The sequence below is a fragment of the Meriones unguiculatus genome, chromosome 19 (assembly GCF_030254825.1).
Source record: "Meriones unguiculatus strain TT.TT164.6M chromosome 19, Bangor_MerUng_6.1, whole genome shotgun sequence".
In the NCBI taxonomy this organism is placed as follows: Eukaryota; Metazoa; Chordata; class Mammalia; order Rodentia; family Muridae; genus Meriones; species Meriones unguiculatus.
This window is the reverse complement of record NC_083366.1, coordinates 11,342,611-11,362,602: the sequence shown is the minus strand read 5'-3', so window position 1 is coordinate 11,362,602 and position 19,992 is coordinate 11,342,611. Positions and strand designations below refer to the sequence as shown.

At 42.2% G+C, this 19,992-nt stretch overlaps 1 protein-coding gene across 7 annotated transcripts in view; it reads left to right on the top strand.

Moving 5' to 3' along the window:
* Nucleotides 1-280: 280 nt before the first annotated feature.
* Cacnb2 (calcium voltage-gated channel auxiliary subunit beta 2) overlaps nt 281-19,992 on the top strand; it is a 391,015-nt gene continuing 371,303 nt past the window's right edge. For 2 of the 7 annotated variants that reach the window (XM_060372287.1, XM_060372284.1), the window contains exons 1-2: nt 283-611; nt 10,095-10,187. In XM_060372287.1, the coding sequence (XP_060228270.1) occupies nt 504-611; nt 10,095-10,187 (201 nt within the window). In that variant the 5' untranslated portion in view covers nt 283-503. Of the gene's footprint in view, nt 612-837; nt 984-10,094; nt 10,188-19,992 lie in introns of those variants that run through there. The other 5 variants (XM_060372288.1, XM_060372283.1, XM_060372292.1 and 2 more) reach the window with 5 other exon arrangements.

Here is a 19,992-nt window from a genome sequence, read left to right as displayed (position 1 = left end):
CCTTCCTCCGGACCCCGGGAAGAGGAGTTGAGCTGCATAGCTGGGCCAGTTACCTCCCCAGGGAGCCGCGGCTGGCTTTCGTGGCTTCGAAAACTTTCCAGAGCGAGTGCCACGGCGACGGGCGGCAGCTGAGTCGGAGCCCACGCGGCCCGCGCCTCCTGCGAAGAACTTTTCGTAGTGGCGGTGGCTTGTCACTCTCGCTTTCCGACGCGCCTCCCCCTGGCTCGTGCTCCCAGAGCGCCCTCCCTCCTGGCGGGGACCTTCCCTGGAGCCCGCCCGCCCCGCAGTCCCTGTCTCGGCCGCTCGCCGGCCCCGAGGCTCCAGAGAGCGGGCGCCCCTCTCCCTGGCCACACAGCCGCGCACCCGCGCCGCCGCCTTCAGGCTTTTCAACATGCCCCAGCAGCGCCCCGCGCACTGAGAGCCGCCGGTCTTGGGGCGAAGAGGAGCGGGGGACCCGGGGAGTGGAGGAGGGGACCCGCCGCCTTGGAGTCGACTTTTCGCCGATGGTCCAAAGCGACACGTCCAAGTCGCCTCCCGTAGCGGCGGTGGCGCAGGAGAGCCAGATGGAGCTGCTGGAGAGCGCGGCTCCCGCGGGGGCGCTCGGAGCACAGGTAGCCACAGCGCCGCGCCTTCCGCCGGCTTTGTGAGCCTCGGGGCGCCGACCTCCTCTCGCCGCCTCCGCTCCGCGATCGCGGACCTGGCCTGCCCTTCCCGCTTGGGTCTCCTTTGCCACCTCCCCGCCCCCCAGCTTCCCCCCTCCTCCGGGGCTGCCCGGGACCCTGCCCCTGCACGCCTTCCCCCGGCTCTGCTCCCGCTTCCATCTTTTCCTCTGCTTTCTGAAAAGCCAGTGGGAAGGGGCTAGGGCGACCTGCCGCTCCTCCCGGCTTCTCCCGGGCCGCGCGGCTCGGCGGTCCGCGCCCCTGCCCGAGAGAAGCACATGGACAGCCATGGACCCGGCGAGCGGACTGGACCGGCTTGTGATCGTGAGTCCCGGCGGGCGGGAAAGGGCTCCGCGTCCCTCAGAGCTGTTTGTCGCTGCCGCCTCTGGTGGTCTCCGCTAGGAGCTAGGCGGGGAGGTGAGGTCTATGCCAGGGTCCAGGTGGGCGTGGAACCTACTGCCTTGTCCCCGGAGGGCAGCCGCTACCCGCTTCGGCACCTGGGGCGTTGTGCCACCCAGACAGTTCAGCTGTCTCCTTGCCAGGCAGGGCTCGCCTGGACCCCTTGTTCCTTCGCTTTAAGAAGAGAGCAGAGGCCTGGGGAGGAGAAAGTTTTTGTTTTGTTTACCCCATATGGCAAGCCTTTCTAGCTGCTCCTGGGTTCCCCTCTCCGATGAGTGTTAGCGGTTTCTGGAAAATTTCTGTTCTGATGCTCATTGTGAAATAGGAGATGTCAGTTGTAGGCGTACAGCACGATAAGGTGGCTTTTACGTAAGGCTTTGGCAGGTACAGTTGGGGTTTCAGACACCCCCAGATCTGGGCGGAAAGGAGTTCCTCAACCTTTATTCTTGGGGTAAAGTCTTCAAACTTGACACATTTGCTAGCTGAGGAGTGGTGAGCCCGGAGGAATGTTTCTCTTTTGCTTAACGTCTTTGGCTTGCTGATTTCAAGCCCACGATTGCCAGGTTGTAAACTGTCACATCTGTATACATAAATACTACACAACATAAAACACGCCGGGACGTGCTTACTGCGCAGTGGTGGAGTGCGGCGTTCCCAGAAAGGTCACAAATATGTTGCCTCTGCCCTGGTGGATGGCAGCGATGGCAGGATTTCTGTCCTGGGACAAGGGGCCCACGTGGAATAATTCAGGCTCTGCTGACACCCCCTCCCCGTGTGTGTGTGTGTGTGTGTGTGTGTGTGTGTGTGTGTTTACGGTGCACGTTTGCATGCTGCTATGCAGTCACATGTGGTGTGTGCGCAGGCTGAAAGATTGCCTATGCCAGGTCAGAGGGTCAACTGCAGAAGGCCAGTGGCTTCTCTCCACACGGCTGTGTGGATCTCAGGGCCTGAACTCGGGTCCTCAGGCTCCCTGGCTGGTGGTGTTACCTGCTCAGCCATGTTGCTGACTTCTGCTGAACTTTTCTTGGCCACTGGAAACTGCACATTCTAACTCAGGCTGCACAATTTACATGAGTAGAGATAGAGGAAGAAGTATGGTTAATATGGATTTATAAATCAGAATTTCATTTATTTTCCCTCCCTCCCTCCCTCCCTCCCTCCCTCCCTCCCTCCCTTCCTCCCTCCCTCCCTCCTTCCTTCTTACCTTCCTTTTCCCCCTGAGATGGGGTTTCCCTGTGTAGCTGTGGCTGTTTTTGACTTGCTCTGTAGACCAGGCTGGACTCAAACTCATAGAGATCTGCCTGCCTCTGCTTTCCTGAGTGCTGGGATTACAGGCATGCTCCACCGTGACCTGCTCAGAAATCCATTTCTTTTGTGGTGGTGATATGGTAGGCTTCAGGCTGCCTGGGCTGTTGGGCTGGAAAGGCTAGTGGGGACCTGTAACTGACTGGTGCCCTCTGCCAGAGGATCTGAATTCGAACCCACAGGGCTCACGTTTGCTTTGGGCTCCTGATTTAATCATGATACCGCTTGCCGGCTAAGAGGAGGGTAATAAATGTATTCCGAGAGCGAAGCTGTGCAGGGATGAAGGGCTTGAGGATTGAGAGAGAAAGGGAATTGAAGTGTCTTTTCTTTGAAGTTCGTTTTTAGATTTTTTTTTTTTTAGAAAAGTTTTTATTCTTGTGAGAAAAATAAAATTTTTGGAATCTTGGCAATCAAAGTTAGGGCTGATACACCAAAAGGAAAAAAAAAAGTGACCATATTCAGGTAAGAGTAGTAATTTACCTAATTACTAATAAATGTAAGACAGCAAGTACCCAGCGTACAACTGCAATTGGGCATTAATCTAATGTGGACAGATAAAATTTCCGTCTTCAAAGGGTTTCATGAAAGGCAAATGGGACCTTTGTGTGGGTGGTCTGTCTCAGAATGCAATGAGTTAAAAAGAGTAAAGGTCACAGGTCTTGAGTTATCTGCAGTGCTTGACAGGGGAGGTGGCATTTGAGAAGACATTTGGAGGGTGAGCTAGATTTTAACGGAAACTTTAAAAGACATAGTGGAAGCAACACATGAAACCTTTGTAGGAATTAGAAGTTTTCTCTACAGGATGTATTTGTAATATCTAGGGTGGAGAGCAGAGAAAAGATTGACTTGGGAAATGCCAGCGATCAGGCTGACAAGGCAATTTGAGGCCCTGTCTTGGAGATTTTTGAATAACAGAGATCTGTGGCAAGGGTTCAGAAAAGGATCCACATGACAGCTCACTGGACAGACCCACAGAGAATGTTCTGTAGGACAGTTTGGAGAGCAGAGGCAGAGCTGAAGAAGGAAGGTTAATAGACATACAACAGCTTGGACAAAGCCTAATGATGTCTAAACTCAAAAGAGATGGAAAGATAATGGCTGTGTTAGGCCTATGCATCAGAGATTTCAGAGGCCAAGCCAGGGGAATTAGCACATGACTGCACTGATACTGGATAGAGAGCAGAGGAGTTTATAAATTAACATATGCCAAGTGAGGTTTAAATGTTCATCCTCTCCTGTCTTTTGGGACTCCTAAAAATGAAAGAAATCTTTCTTCAATTGTGTTTGTCTTACACGCTTTATGTGAGGTCAGAGTTGTATGGCTTATGTTATATCTAGGAAGCTCTGTCATCAGAGGTCTCTTGTGAAGCTTGGCAGGACCATAAGCCCTCTGGTCTCTGGGCAGAACACACTGGCTGTAAATTCTACCTGAAAAAGAAGGTTACCTTGGGAGTATCTTCCCTTCACCTTTTCCTATTCCTATTTTTTTTTCTTTGCCATTTTTCTTTTTTGTGGGGTGGGGGGGTAGAAGGAGGGAGTCTTACTCCTTTTGTTGAAGGTACTAAATAATAGTCATTCTCTTCAGAAATGTACAAGTAGAACTTCCATTTACATATAAACTTCTCAGTCATCCTTGGCTCTAAGAGTCAGTTACTTTTTTTATTTTTAATCATCAGGATTATACTTTTCATGGGAACAAAATGAAAGGTACAGACTCACAAACTCTTTTCAATCATTGATGTGTATTTTGCCTAAGAAGATGGAGTAATAACTCCATCCATTTGAGCTCTGCATCCAGGAACAAAGCGGATGTGTATGTACAATGTCATGCCAGCACAGATCCTCAAAGTTCTGACTTTAGCAGACTGCATTGGTTTTTAGGTAATGGCTAGATAGTATGAGAACATACCTGAAGCTAGAAAGTCAATACTTTCCTAGGGCTCTCCAAGCTCCAAACAGGATGGTCTTAACTGTATTAGCTCCCTCTGGCCTCTGGGGACTTGAAATGTGACTAGCCCAATCTGAGATGCGTGTGCATATGAAACGCATAGTATATTTCAAAAAGTCACTGTGAAACGATAAACAGGACACATTTCCATTAATAATTCCTAAACCGAATATAGATCAAAGTGATAGTGTGATTGGCTTGTTGAGTTATGAACACAATGGGTGCATTGTGATAATTAATTTCCCCGGTACTGTGCTGTCAGAGAACGTGTACTACATAGGGAGTGGGTTTTCTTGTTGGACAGCATAACTCTAAAACTTGTAGTTGTTCCTTCTGGAAAGAATGAGAAAGCTCCTGGGAAGGCTGGTGGGTGGATGGGAAGCAGGTGAGAAGGATTGGAAATAGGATAGTGACAGAAGAGGAAATGGACTAGAAACAGAACAGGCGCTCTACAAATTAGGCCTCAAAGAGCCGGTAGCCAGCATCTCCAGTCACACCCGCCAATGACGGACAGTAAGCAGAGGGCCTGTTTATTTTGCTCCTAGCAACAGATCCCAGCTGGTTCCGCCTCAGCCAGTTCTCCAGCTGCCTTTCAGCACACCACAGAAACGGTCTGGACATGGCAACATCCTGATCGCTATAGCGAGGGGCTTTATCAGAAAAGAGTGGCAGCCTGCCTTTCATTACTCTTGAACCAAGTTAGTCGTGCTCCCCACAAACACACTTAGGTCCTTGCCCTGTCTAGTCTGCAAATGCAGTGTCCAGGTTCCCATGTTGTAGGGAATGCTATTAGTGTCAGGGGTTCTTTGGAGACATTGAAAAACATGCCAATCAGAAATTCTGAGTGTGATTTTGGAATTCCTAATATCTGAGTGACACTAGTTTGAGCCCTTTCCTCCACTGTCCCTCCCCCTTCTTCTCCTCCTCCCTGACACTTCCCCTTCAGTTTGTGGAGCTGGGGATGGACCGTAGAGTTTTGTACATTCTAGGAAAGTGCTTTATTACAGATCTACATCCATCTAGCTTTCGGTTCTGTGATTTACCTGGTGCTGCCTTTGACTCTGTTGAAGCGTGCGGTATGTAGTCTTGATCTTTTCTAGTAAAGTTGAGCTACATGCGTTAACCCTGTGGTGGAGTGCCGTGGAAGCCGTTTCGTTTCAGTTTTGTGAGCCTCAGTCTGTGTTCTACTGACCATGTATGGCAAGCACTGCATATTATTTTTACAACTTCAGAGTGTAACCATTATTTATGATGCCTCTTTAAAGCAATTGAGCCTTTCTCAGAAAATTTTCCCTGGCCTTTCCTCTTCCTTTCCTGTGCTGGTTCTCACTGGGTTAAACCTCCCTTCCAGGACAAACCTTGTTCTACCTGCCTCATCCCAGAGAGCTATGGTATGGCCTCCTGATTCTTTTTGCTTTTATGTGAGCTGGTCCACATGAAAACCAACTGTATTTTCCTTTTTCTAAGGAGGCAATCTCAGCTACTTCTCACCTGGGAAAGGACTTTGTTCACCCTCAAGTGTTTGTAAACAAGGGCGCTTAATGGATCCCTCTTGGATAATTTTGGTCTTGTTGACTTTGTCCCCAAAAATAAGGAAAGTCAGTGATTCAAAGGGCTGAATATCAGCAACCACTTATTCAGGAGAAGCAAACAAAAGCATCACCATTTTGCCCATGGAGAGCATCAAGCACAGACATCATTGTTCTTAAAGCTGTCCCCAGGGGCTGCCATGACAACTTTGTTTGCACTGCAGAAATCTCCATAATTAACTACCACTGTCCCCTTCACCCATTCAAAAGTGAGGCTTTAACTACCTCTACAAACATGAGCATTTATCTGCTGTTGTCAGAACAAGTCCTTTTTTTTTTTTTTTTTAAATTAACCAGTGTTGCAGATTAAACACAAAGCTGGTTTTCAGATCACAAAGTATCTTGACTCTCTTTTAAAATGTGTCTGTGTAAGTTTCTTAATTTTATTCTAATTTCTGAAATCTCTGTGTGTTCTAATGACACAATTTGGTTTGGTGTAGCTGTTCATCAACAGCATTAGGAGGAGAAATGTGTGACTGCTGGGGTGTTCCACGCAGGTATCGGGGCAGCGTGTCCTTGGCAGCATTCACGTGCACAGCCTTTTGCACTCCAGCCAAACTCCTCTCTTTTCTCCTTCTTCCTCCTTTTAACCTGAGCTGCTGCAATGCTCAACTGTCTCAAATATTAGGTGTTAGTTGCTAATTAGCATTGAAAGAGCATTGTTTATTCAGCTAGCAGGGCCTAAAGCAGAAAATTAAGAAAAATACTGTTTCTATTCCAAATATAGTCAACTAACTATTGTTTAATTATTAGATGTCCTCCAGTTGAGGAGAGGATTCCTTTCCCACCCCCTCTTAAGCCCTTATTTTTCAGGTTACAAAGTAATTTTTAAAAACTAACCATTTCAGACAAATTGGACTTAATTTTAAATATGCATTGGGTTACAAGAAACTATTTTTACTCTTGCATTGATTCATACATGTATATAATGGGTCTTTCACCCCTGTTTCATTCTCTCTTCTTCTGGCTGAACCCCTTTTCCCCCCTAAAAGTCCCCCTCCTATTTTCATGCCTCTCTCTCTCTGTCTCTCTCTCTCTCTGTGTGACTTACTGAGTTTAGTTAGGATTGATTGCATGAGCACTGGCAACTTATCAGTTGCTATAACACTGAAGAAAATGACACCCTCCTTGAATCATTAGGTATCAGTGATCCTTCTTCGAGGGATGGGGCATTGTAAGCCCTTTCCATTACATGATGAAATGCTGATGAGCCCGGTTTCGTCTTGTGTAGGTTTTGTGTAAGGAATCACAGCTATAATGAGCTCAAGAATGGTTCACTAGGCCATGCCCTAAAGACACTTTTTTGGTAGCACTCCTCCTGAACCTCTGAATCTTACATTCGTTCTACCTTTAATTCTGTGATGTTCCTTGGGTCTTGGTGGCAGGAGGTGACACAGATATTCCTCTTAGGGCTGAACACTCTCCATTTAACAAAACAGTAGTAGTAGGTCTTTCTCCGGGGCCCATGTGCTCACCAGATACAGGTTCCTGGAAAGATTCATAGTATAATTCCTGTGGAGTGGGAAAAATAGTTATGCCGAAATGAATAAAATAACAAGACTGAGGTATAAATAAGCATATTGTGTTTATTTTGGATCCAATAAATATGACATGCACTGAATAGCAACTGCCTATAACAGCATGAAATTTAAAATATTTAATACTTTTAGTCACTCCTTAAACTATGTGTGATTGAGGGAGTCTGTAAAACTTACTAGTGGAGTCTGGGGCCATGGCTCTGAGTAAAGCATTTGCCATGTGAGCTTGGCGTTTTGAGTTTGAATCCCCAGAACCTGTGTAAAAAGGACACAGTAGCACACAGCTGTGTCTCAGCACTGAGATGGGAGATGGGAGGGAGGAGGCAGGCACAGGAGAATGCACAGAAGCTGTGAGCCAGGTAGCCTGGTACTCATTGTTGCCTACCTCAAGACACTTGTCCCAAACAACATAGAGGGCTCATTGTCTGATGTCATACATATAGATGCAAATCTAACACACACCTTTACACATATCATACACATACATCATTCATACACAACGATTAAAAAAGAATAACAATTTGCATACAATCCAGTATGCCTTACTTTTTTGGAAATAAACTGTATATAAAACAGTTGAAACACAAAAAGTGTTATGAACATGGCTTCTGTTGGATGCTAAGTAACCGAAATTAATATTTGTAAACAATCTTATCAGGAGATTAGAAAAAGTAATGGGAAGTTTTGAATATGTCTGTCTTTTCTTTCTTTCTTTTTTAAGAGCAGCAGTCTCCCCTGGGACTGACTCTCTTCAGCATTCATCCTCTATTCTCACGGGGGGCTGATTGGGCAATTGTGAATAGCCAGGAAAAATCTTAAGATAGTCAAGTAAATGAAGAATAAGCATAGTTATCATTTAAAGAGATAAAACAAACAATAATAGAATGTTTTTCTAGCTGTTTCAAACTAGTACTAAAAGGGAGGAGAGAAACAACAATAAGATTATATTTTGTCTTTGTTCTCAAAATTAACAAATTCTTCATGACGATAAATAATGTGTATTACATAGACTGTTCCCAAGCATCCTAAAGAAACATGTTAAGTTTTATAAAATTCTTTCAAAGTAGTAAGTAATTTTCCATATGGAATAATGTAAGTTTTTTAAATGCAGGGATTTTCATAGCCCATTTTAGAATTCTTTGTCCTGGTAAGATGGTTTTGTCCAAACCTTCAGATAATAATTGAAAAAGGAAGCACGTTGTTAAAAGAACATTATTTTTCAACAGTTTACCAAATAATGTTTACATAAGTCAGAAGAATAAGCTGCGAAGTGAGGAGAGCCTCGTATGTCACACAAAAGCCCAGCTCAGCTCCTCTTTCCTTTTATGAAGTTGAGAGTTAATCAGACGCCATGGAAACATGTTTCTATTACATAAAACCCTTAGATACTTGGAACAGAACAAACATATTTAAGAATTTTTTTCTTTAATATTGCACCACACTCTCACTGATGGCAAATCCATTTAAATGACTCAGATCACAAATGTTCACAATAGACTTAAGCCTGCAAAAGTGCTATATATATTATGCTTTATGAAGTGGTTTTAATTTTATGAAAACCTTACAAATAATCAAACATAATCAAGTAACATTTTCAAAACCTGGATATGGTGATTTGAAAAGGGCAGGTTTTATAACTTTTGATCTCTATAAATCCAACAATAACTGATATCATGTGTGTGAGCCCAGCCTGCCCCTCCACTTTTTATATAGTATTTGGACATTTATCAGGAGACAATTCTATAAATAAAACTCTTTCTCTCTCTCTCTCTCTCTCTTTCTCTCTCTCTCCTCCCTCCCTGCCTCTCTCTGCCTCTCTCCCTTTCTCCCTCTTTGTGTGTGTGTATATAAAGGAGGCAGTAACATGTGCTGGGTGAGAATTCTACCACTGAATGATATTTGAAGACTTTCATTTCACTTATTACTTAAAAACAAACCTGTGAACTACTATTTTGCTTATAATCACATTTGAAGATTAACACGGAAAGAATTTGGTCAAAATATGCTATAGGCAGGATTGCCATATACAAACGTATACATTTCTAAAATGCAGTGTTGAGCTGTTTTCCTATATACACATTAGATGGCAGAATAAACTTTATTTTCCTCAAAGCTCTAAGAATGGATGCTTATATTTTAACGTCTAATGCTTGAAGTGACTTTTTCTGTGCTTAGAATTCACATCAAATCATGCATTGTTTATTGCCAGAGCTCTGAATGTGAACTGTCGAGCAGAAATAGAATAGAAAAGTCAAGTTTGTTGGTAATGTTTGTGCTCAACTCTGTTCTGTTATTGAAAGAAACCCTGTTTGGTTCTCCTGTTCTTAACTTTAATTTCTTATTTGTAAGTGCCTTATTTTTTTTTTTTTTATCTTTAGTGAGTTTTCCGTTTGGCTCCTAGCGTGTCTCAGAGAATATACACTGTCTCAATCTTCCATTTACCAAGCACTTGGTCTAGAATTTGCCTCTCCCCACCATGTACTTCTGGATCTGAAAGAAGCTTTAATGGTCACTCAATATCAATTTTTCAACGATGCCCGTATAATAACATGTTTATTACCAGTTTGGGCTGACATTTTCTTGAGCAGGGCTAGATTCCTGTGGAAGGTTGTGGTCATCTCACTTCTGTTTCTCCTTCTCTTTCTCTTTTATGTAGTCCTATGGAAAAGGCGCCAGGAGGAAAAATAGGTTTAAAGGCTCAGATGGAAGCACATCATCAGACACTACCTCAAACAGCTTTGTCCGCCAGGTAAGGGAACACTCAAGTCATGGTGTGGGAAAAGTATATTTAAACTGAAATTCTGTTTTATTCTCTAAGTGGTTTTAAATTCTCTCTGAAGATTTATGCAGTATTTTTACTTGAAATCGAAGTGAAACACGTGCAGTTTAATGTCTTAATGAAAATATTTATGCTTCAAGTGCAACTCTGAATAATTACATTCTTGCCTGGCAAGTTGGGAAGAATCAGCTGCAGAATTCATTATGGAATATTTCTTCTCACAGAAAGACAGAAATGCTATGATAGGAATGAGTTTTGGGTTTTGATGGTCTTCAGGGAGAGGTCATCTATATCCCAACTATGACATGGCAATATGGATAGTTCTTTAGCTTGCTTTCTTTCTTCCTTTCTTTCTTCCTTCCTTCCTTCCTTTCTTTCTTTCTTTCTTTCTTTCTTTCTTTCTTTCTTTCTTTCTTTCTTTCTTTCTCTCTCTCTCTCTCTCTCTCTCCCTTCTTTCCATTCTTCTTCTTCCTCTTCTTCCTCCTTCCTTTTCCTCCTCTTCCTCTTCTTTCTTTAGCTTTGGATTAAAAAAGAGAAAACAATCTTTGGTCTTGAATGGTTCCTGCTTCTAAGGTTAAATAGATTGCCTGATGGCTTTGGGGTGTAATTTAGCTATTTGCTGCTTTTAGAGATTGAAGCAGATCCTTATGGCGGCAGACTGTGGTAAAGTCCTGTCCAGCAGAAAGCATAAGGCTGCCTAACATAAACACTCATGTGTCGCAACAGAAAGTACAAGTTCCAGAGGAGTTCCACATGGTAGTCAGCCCTCTGAAGGACATGGCTATGAGTCAGTATTAACATCTCATGAGAGAGAGGAGAGCACAATAATGCCTCCTGAGGTGAGCAGGTGAACATGAGTCTTCATCTAGCACCTCTAAGTGAAACTGGGGATGGGAGAAGGGTATAATAGAGAGCATGTTTTCCTGGCTGGTTGATGGTCAGTTTCTGGCCAGTGAATCTGTGTATAATTCTTTATGGGTGCAGCTCACAGCTTAGATCAATGATTCTATTGGAAACATTTACTGGCTTCTTTGGATGTCCCTGGTTTCCATTACCTCTTGGGTCTTTTATCACAAGCCCAGACTCTGGTCTTGCCCCAACTTTGTTTGGCATGAGAGTCTTCTATGAATCCTGGTTTGATCTTCTATGTTTTATTTTTGGTTTTGTTGGAGATCATACACTTGATTCCTTTTTTATCCCAGTTGAGTCTGACGACTCTCTATGACACTGGCCTCTAGAGTTTCATTCAGGTTTATTTGTCACAGTAGACCAAGTTGGCCTTAAACATGTCTGCCTGCTATTTCTGTAGTTACTGACTCCATATGCTTTCCTTATACAGGCACGGGTGATCCCTGCCTAGCTGTTACTGTCCTCTTGCACTATTTAAATATGCCAAAGGTACATCCAAACAGCTTTTAGGCAAGTGGAAAAAGAATTTGACTTATACCAATTGGGAGCTATATTGGTTGCCGGAAGTAAAAAAAAAAGATGTTAGGTTAAGAATGAGGAAACTTGTTTGAAAGAAACATTTGGAAAGACAACGATCAAGCCATATGTGGCCCCTCCTATATTAATGTTCCATGGTGTCAGGGGGCTGGGCATAGTGTGAAAAGTTTATGGTATGTATACTTGTCTGATGGTAGCACACACAGAACTAGTATCAGAGTCCCTAGGATGCCTGAAGAGCCCAGGATGTAGTTACTGAGCTTAGGTGACTCAGTTATAGGCAATGTACTCAGAGGTTTTTTCATGTCAAGCACCTACTTTTATTTTGCTGTTGGGGTAATGGGACTGGACCTGGAGGGCTCAACTCTGGAATGTTGAGTTATTGAGGGCTGAGCGTTGGATAATGCAAAGCAGACAACTCTAAGAGTCTTCAGAATAGGATTTGCAGCGAGTCAGTAGATAAAGCCAAGCAGCTTATAGAAAGTGGGTGAAAGTGGAAACTGAGATGTTTCAAGTGAGCACATTGTGATGAATCAGAATTAATAGTATGGACTCCATCATTGTTCATTTAAACTTTTTTTTTCTAAGATTCATTTATTGCATATACAATGTGTGCTTGCATGTACATACACCTGCACACCAGAAGAGGGCACCAGATTTCATTTTAGATGGTAGTGAGCCACTGGGAATTGAACTCATGACCTCTGGAAGAACAGCCAGAGTACTCTTAACCTCTGAGCCATCTCTCCAGCCCCCTCCTTTAAGCTCTTAATTGAAAGACCAACCCCTTTCCCAGTTGCCCTTTTGCCAGGTGTTCCTCTTGGAAATTTTGAGGGCTCGATTCACAAGGAGGGAAGGGGTTTCTGCACTGCGTGTAAATGAACTAGAATTTGATTTTCCTGTCTATAACATCTTTTTTGACATTGGGTTCTTAGGAAAGTATGTTTACATGAGACAATTATGAGTGACTCAGGCAGCTCTTCAATCATTTAAATGTAGATAGAGATTGCTAAAACATATGTGAGCATGTAAGAAGGCAAAAAATCTACTCAGAAGAGTCAAGGGGTAGAAGTCTTCTGCTAGAGTCTCAGGGAATGAGGTACGGTGTATGGCACGAAGTGGTAATTATCCAAACAGTTCATCAGAAACCTGCTCATATCATTAAAGAGTAAAGCCTAGCAATTCTGGCAGGGGCTTGCAGTTGGGAATTACACTTTTGTCTTGACAATTTAATCTCCTTTGCAAATAACATTCATATTTTGCTGCTATATGGAAATGAGCAAAAGCTACTCTGACATGGTTAGATACCTAGTAGAAGTGGACTGGGAGAGTGTTTACAGAAGCACATGGGCAATGGTAAGAATAAGCATGTTAGATTATGATATAATGTTCTTTTTATTGTTAGTACATGTTTTCTAAACCAATGGGTTGTGTTGATGCTGTTATGTAACTGTCTGTGGCTAGGAACATTTATAATTAATGTTAAAAGAATATTTGACCACTAGAACTGGAATTTATTTTCTTCTTTTTCTTTCTTTTTTTTTGTTTAATGGAGTCTTGCTGTATTGCTCAGGCTGGTATTGAACCCACGAGCTCAAACGATTCTCCTCCCTCGCTCTCCTAAGTACCGAGACCACAGGCATGTTCTACTACATGCAAGTTTTGACAACATTGTTTATCAGAATTACTCAATTAGATTCATTACAGTCTTTGATTTAAAATAATTTCTGTAATTTTGAAAATCTTAGAATTTCGTTTTTTAGATAGTATATTATGGTGGGATATAGGCTTTAAAAACTGGAAAAATGGGTGCTTTTAGGTAGTTATAATACTGATATTATTTACATGGCTTAGAAGCTGGGGCTGTGACCATTTAGAATAGCAAAAAATCATTAGTATCTTTCTAATTTTTGGAGAACTAGTAGAAAAGCAGAGACCTTGTTTCAGGCTACTTGCTTCTCTTGAAAAATCACATACAAAACTCTGCTGTAACCATTACAGAGACAGCTTCCTCATGGGGTCAATAAGGTTAAATAAGATGAAAGGCATGGGGTCTTAGTTTGGTATCAGTGGCCTTAGGAGGTAAAGAGGCAGCAGGGAGACTGTACACAGCCAAAGGCCATTTGAGGACCTAGCAAGACAATAGCCATATACGGAGGCATTAGGTACCTGGTCTGGTGAGAACATAACTTTCTTTTGCTTAAACTGCTCTGACATATGCCATGGCTGCTCAAGCAGAACGGCAGAGACAGAGCTACTGAGAGACACGGAAGAGGACTTTCTTTTTTAGCTTTCACTTATTTCTCTGATTGATAATGGGGTATGTTTGCCAAGAAGTCTATAACTCATGTGCTCAGATCACTGGACTCAGAATCAACGTACCCAATCGCACCACCACCACAGCCAAAAAGTGCACACTTGGGCCTCCTAAACGCCTCATCCAACTGCTTTTGATCTGTTCTCCCCTCCTTAATTAAAGGTAGCCAAGTTATTTCTTCCTGATAGAAATTTATTTTTTCTCTTCCTGAAATTTTAGATAAACAAATTTGCATTGTGCCTGAACTCTCACAGCCAGCTCCACACTGGTCATGGTCATCCCCTGTGGCACGTCATACTCAGCTGGTCTTTGCTGTATGGCCTTGCGTTGCACGGGACGTGCCACAGTTAGTTTCGGTGTTCCGCTTGTTTCTGTCATTGAGGTTATTAAGACAGTACTGCTGTGTACATTCATGGTATACATGGGCACATATGGATTAGGATGAAATATGCAGTCATATGGTATATATACGCTCAGTAAAGTCACTAATGAAGAACAGTTTTCCAAAGTGGCTATACCAATCCTCATTACCTACGGCAGCATCTGCCATTTCCCCTGTTCGCAAGTAGCCTGCACTTGGTGCCAATAATTTACATCACAATAGCTCTCGGTCCCTGGAGTGGTAGCTCACTCTGGAGCGAGTACTGAATTGCTTATAATTAAGTCATAATTTCTCTGTAGCTGGGAAGCATCAAGGGAGTATTGCATGTAAATACATAGGATCTGAAAGATCTTCTGAGGGTTCTTCAAAATCACTCTTTATGGTAAATATATCATTAGCCACAATAACTAGATTCATATGCATCTGATTAAATTATGGAATAACTATTGGAATACGGTGAAATGTTTTAGAATCTATTAGAACATGAAGAAAGGCTAGGCAATAAAAGGCTACAGTGACTTTTCGTGTGGTTAATTTTTCAGATTACTGTTAAAGTGTTTTTAGTCTCTGTGTGTGTGTTTCTGTGTACACGTGCATGTGTGTGTAAGTTTTTCTAATCAAGCTTAATTTTAAAAGAGAATCCTTATTAGGAATATAAATGCCTACAGGACGCTTCTGCTTTTGGCTTGGAAGCAAAATTACAGCTATCAGAGAGAGGAGCTTTGGCCCCAGGTGTGAGTTCCATTTTGTCTGTTACTCTTTCCCCATTACCCAACTATTCAATTATCTTTCTGGACTTGGGAACCTATTTGACGTCAGTGATATTTCAGGGATTCAAAGATGACTCCCTCCCTTCCCTGTTGAAAATCATGTTAGTTTCCTGCTAAAGCTGGGCCTAGTTTTGAGTCTGAAGGGCCTTTGCCCACAAGCGTGTTGGCTGTGTATTACGAACATTGGTGGGATTTTTCTTGAGATGATGTTGAGAGTTTACTCTAGTTTCTCCCATTTCTATGAACTTGTTGTGATGTGATGGGTCAGCTAATATTATGGATTAAACATGCCAAGGCAAGCACATGCCCTCACTTGTAGTTTGGTGAAGTGTTAATTAGAAAGAAAGTCAATTGTGTGTTTCTTTTGCTCGTTTATGTCATAAGTAAAAAATGTTACTCTCATATGCTCTATAGGCACTATATCCTGAACTCATAATTTTCATATTTCCCTTTTAAGTGAACTATGCATTGTGAGATTTGTTCAAAATGGTTTATCTAAGAAGTATTGAATAGTTAAATGCTGAATCTGAATGTTGCCTCTACTATTTATATTTGGCCTTTGTATTGAATAACTAGGTTTTTAATTTTTGTTTATTCTTCGGTAATTTCATACATGAATACAATGTATTCAGGTTATATCCATTCCTCAGTGACTCTGCCTTTTGACATCTCATCCTTTTCACATTGCAAATAGGCCTCCTCCAAAAAATTAGCTGTATAAATTACAAGAGTTAAATCCTGTATGCCAATTAGAAATATGCAAATAAATGCTATTTAAGCATTCACTATTAATAACTTATGATGCAATTGTCTATTTGGAAGATTTACTAAAACATGAATAAGAAAATTTCGAGAAAAGTATTGACAGGTGGTGTTTATTAAATGTTACTGTGTCTGGGGCTGCATTTGACACATGAGGAAACCCAGGCACAGGAAAATAAAGTAACTTAGTCACAATCACATCATAAGAAATATTGGATTGAGAATTTGAATCTAAGCAGGTGACTCCAGATTATTATTATTATTATTATTATTATTATTATTATTATTATTATTATTTTGGTGAGATTACTTTCCTGTAACAAAAAGACATAAACTAGTGAAAAATCTATCACACGTGTTTTACTTGCTTGGCTAAGGAGAACGTGTAGAAAATTTAATACTTTTGTTTTTAGGATGAAACACACTGTGTGAGCCCTTTTCCTTCTAGTTACAGACTTCCTGATAATAGCACTTGAGGGAGGAAAGGACTTAGGTCACACTCTCAGGGGATGCCAGTCCATCAGGATGGCAGGGACATGTGGCAGAGGGCTTTGCCTGACGGCAGGAGGGGATATCTTCCAGCACAGCCCCAGTAGCTCACCTCAGCTAGCCATGTCAGTCCCAAGGGCCATACAACCTCCCAAGAAGAACCGAGTAGTTCTTGCACATGATCTGATAGGAACATTTTATGTCAAAACCAAAAGGCATTTGAAGACATTAAGTTTGTCTTTGCTCTGAACTATCTTTAGAGGAAAAGAAGGATGGCCTTAGTGTTGTAAAGTTTCACTGAGTGTTATGACTTTGTTTTTATTTGTGTGTGTTTTTGTGTTTTAGAGATAGATAGATATACATATACACACATACAGAGATAGGTAGATAGATAGATAGATAGATAGATAGATAGATAGATAGATAGATAGATAGAGAATGTGTGTCACTATGGTGCTTGCACCTATTTGTGTGCTAGGACATGGCCAGCACATGTGGAGGAAAAAGGAGGATGTTGAGAATCCTGTTCTCTCTCTTTCTGAATCCTTCCAGTCAGGATCTCTTGCTGAACCTGGCTAATCTCTTGCTGAACCTGGCTAGGCTTGTGGCCAGCAAGCCCACAGTGATCCTCCTATCTCCACCCCACATAGTGTTGGAATTATTGGACATCCATGCAACCACAGCCAGCTTGAGATACAAACTCCGGTAATTATGCTTAAGCTGCATTCTTCCTCACTAAGCCCTTTCCCCAGCCCAGCTTCAGGACTTTTTAAATACCAGCATTCCTTTATTTCTTTCATCGTAAGTCGCTTCAGTTCTCAGTTTGTGTCATATGTCTTTGTACCCCACCGTTCCTGTTGGTAATGAGAAGGACAGACATAGTTGGAAGAATATTTGTTTTTTTCTTCCCTTCCAAGAATTTGCAGGAACATAAAAATTTTAGAATTTTAGGATTCTGGAAGCTTCCATCCTGTGTTAAACAAACAGAAGTGAACTTGACTGTGAATCATCTGTAGCCTGTGCTGGTCTCTTTGCAAGCTGGCTGTGGCTGATGTGGTCCCAGGAATCATCCAGGTCATGAATCTGGGTGAGGCTGGGCAAACATTACATCTTATTTTATGTGAGGCTGCTTCAGAAATAGTTTATAGTCTGCCGGGGCCTTGGCTTTGTAAGCAAAACAAATACTTTAATTCTAATGTACTAAAGAGCTAAAAATGCTACACATGAGTTCTAGACACTGGGTGTAAAAATCAATTAGAATTGTTCAAATTGTTTACGTACTAAAAGGTATTGAATACACAAAGCCCTTGTTCTTTTGTACTGTTAAATAATCGCAGGTTTGATTCTGATACAAACTTTGTGCTCTTTGGCTAGTTTTAGGATAGATATATGGATGACAAGTCTTTATTTTTCATCATTTCTTAATTTATTACATGCATCAAGATTTCTCATAAACCCAAAGAAAGAAGATACAATCTCTAAGGGCCTATTGTTTAGAAAGAAAAAAAAAAAGATCTTTTAACACCAGAAACTGAGTAGAGTAAATTAGTTTACTGAAAGAAAACAAAAACAAATAAACAAACAAACCCAGCACTATAGTGACACACATTATCTATCTATCCATCCATCCATCCATCCATCCATCCATCCATCCATCCATCTATCTATCTATCTATCTATCTATCTATCTATCTATCTATCTACTAGGAATAACAGCTGACCCTAACTGACATCAAAGGGTAGAGTGTTTGTTTTGTTCTTTCCCAGTGATAGTATAAGATCAAGGTTAAGAAAAACTGTGCACATTTTCAGATAAGTGTGGTCATCGAAATCAAAGAAGCTGTGGGGATTGGAATAGACAACCTTAGTGCTTATTTTTTCAGAGTTGGTTTTTGCTTCTCTCTCCCTCCCCCCCTTCTTCTTTTCCTAATCTCCCTCTTCTTCTTTCCCATCTCTGTTCTCCTCTTATCCTTCCTCCTCCCCCTCTCTCTCTTTCTTTATTTCTCTTATTCTCCCCTTATTTCATCTCCCTTTCTTTCTCCATTTTCTTTTTTTTTATGTTTCTTTATTTTTATTTTTTATCAGTTACATTTTATTAACTCTGTATCCCAGCCGTGTCCCGATCCCTCATTCCCTCCCAGTCCCTCCCTCCCTCCCTCATCTCCACCGTGCCCCTTTCCAAGTCCACTGATAGGGGGGACCTCCTCCCCATTCATCTGATCCTGTTTTATCAGGTATCTTCAGGACTGGCTGCAAAGCCCTCCTCTGTGGCCTAACAGGACTGCTCCTCCCTTCGGGGGTGGGGAGACCAAAGAGCCAGTCATTGAGTTCCTGTTAGAAATAGTCCCTGTTCCCCTCACTTTGGGAAACCAATTGGTTACTGAGCTACCACAGACTACATCTGAGTGGAGATTCTAGGTTATATCCATACATGGTCCTTGGTTGAATGTCAGTCTCAGAAAAGACCCTGTGCCCAGATATATTTGGTCCTTGTGGAGCTCCTATCCTTTCCCCATCAGACTAACTCCCCTTCTTTCTTATGATTCCCTGTACTCTGCCAAAGGTTTGGTCATGAGTCTTTGCTTTGAAAACACTGCTAGTTAGAGTCTTTCAGATGTGCTCAGTAGACTCCTGTCATACGTTCAATGCACATCCCATCTGTCTTTCTAAATGAGGATTGATCATCTTACCCCATGTCCGCTCAATTGATTATCTTTCTTAGGTGTATAGATTTCATTATGTTTATCATATCTTATAGGTCTATATAAGTGATGCTGGAGAGGTTGTGGAGAAAGGGGAACCCTCCTCCACTGCTGGTGGGAATGTAAACTGGTACAACCACTCTGGAAAGCTATCTGGCGCTTTCTAAGACAAATAGGAATAGTGCTTCCTCCAGACCCAGCTATACCACTGCTAGGTATATACCCAAAGTTTGTTCAAGTACACAAAAAGGACACTTGCTCAACCATGTTTATAGCAGCTCTATTTGTAATAGCCAGAACCTGGAAACAACCCAGATGTCCATCAACGGTGGAATGGGTACAGAAATTGTGGTATTTTTATACAATGGAATACTACTCAGCAATCAAAAAGGAGGAAATCATGAAATTTGCAGGCAAATGGTGGGATCTAGAAAAGATCATTCTGAGTGAAATATCCCAGAAGGAGAAAGACAAACATGGGATATACTCACTTTCTCCATTTTCTTAAAGACACATATTCTCTAGCCTGCAGTCTTCTGAAGATGCCCACAGAATGCTCAGGGGACCACTTCCCAGATCTGCTTTGCTTTAATGGTTCATTGTTAGGGTAATGCCACCTTTCATTTGGGATGGTCTGCCAGCTGAGCTCAGCTAAAGGTGCCTCTGATGTTTGGCCAAGGCTGAACTAACTTTGTCTTTGAGTTGTGTTGAATTGTTTTCACTGTGTTAGAAGTTGAGTCTCATGAATCCACACCATTTTTTTTTCTGGAATTTTCAAGGACCAGTGTTCTCTGTGGTTGGCAGGGAAGGACCCAGGCACTCATCTGGGATTCCGGCTTACCAGCGTATGTTGTGGTTGTAATTCAGTAATTCTGCAGCTTCTAAGGGCTTCCAGAAAGCAAATCAC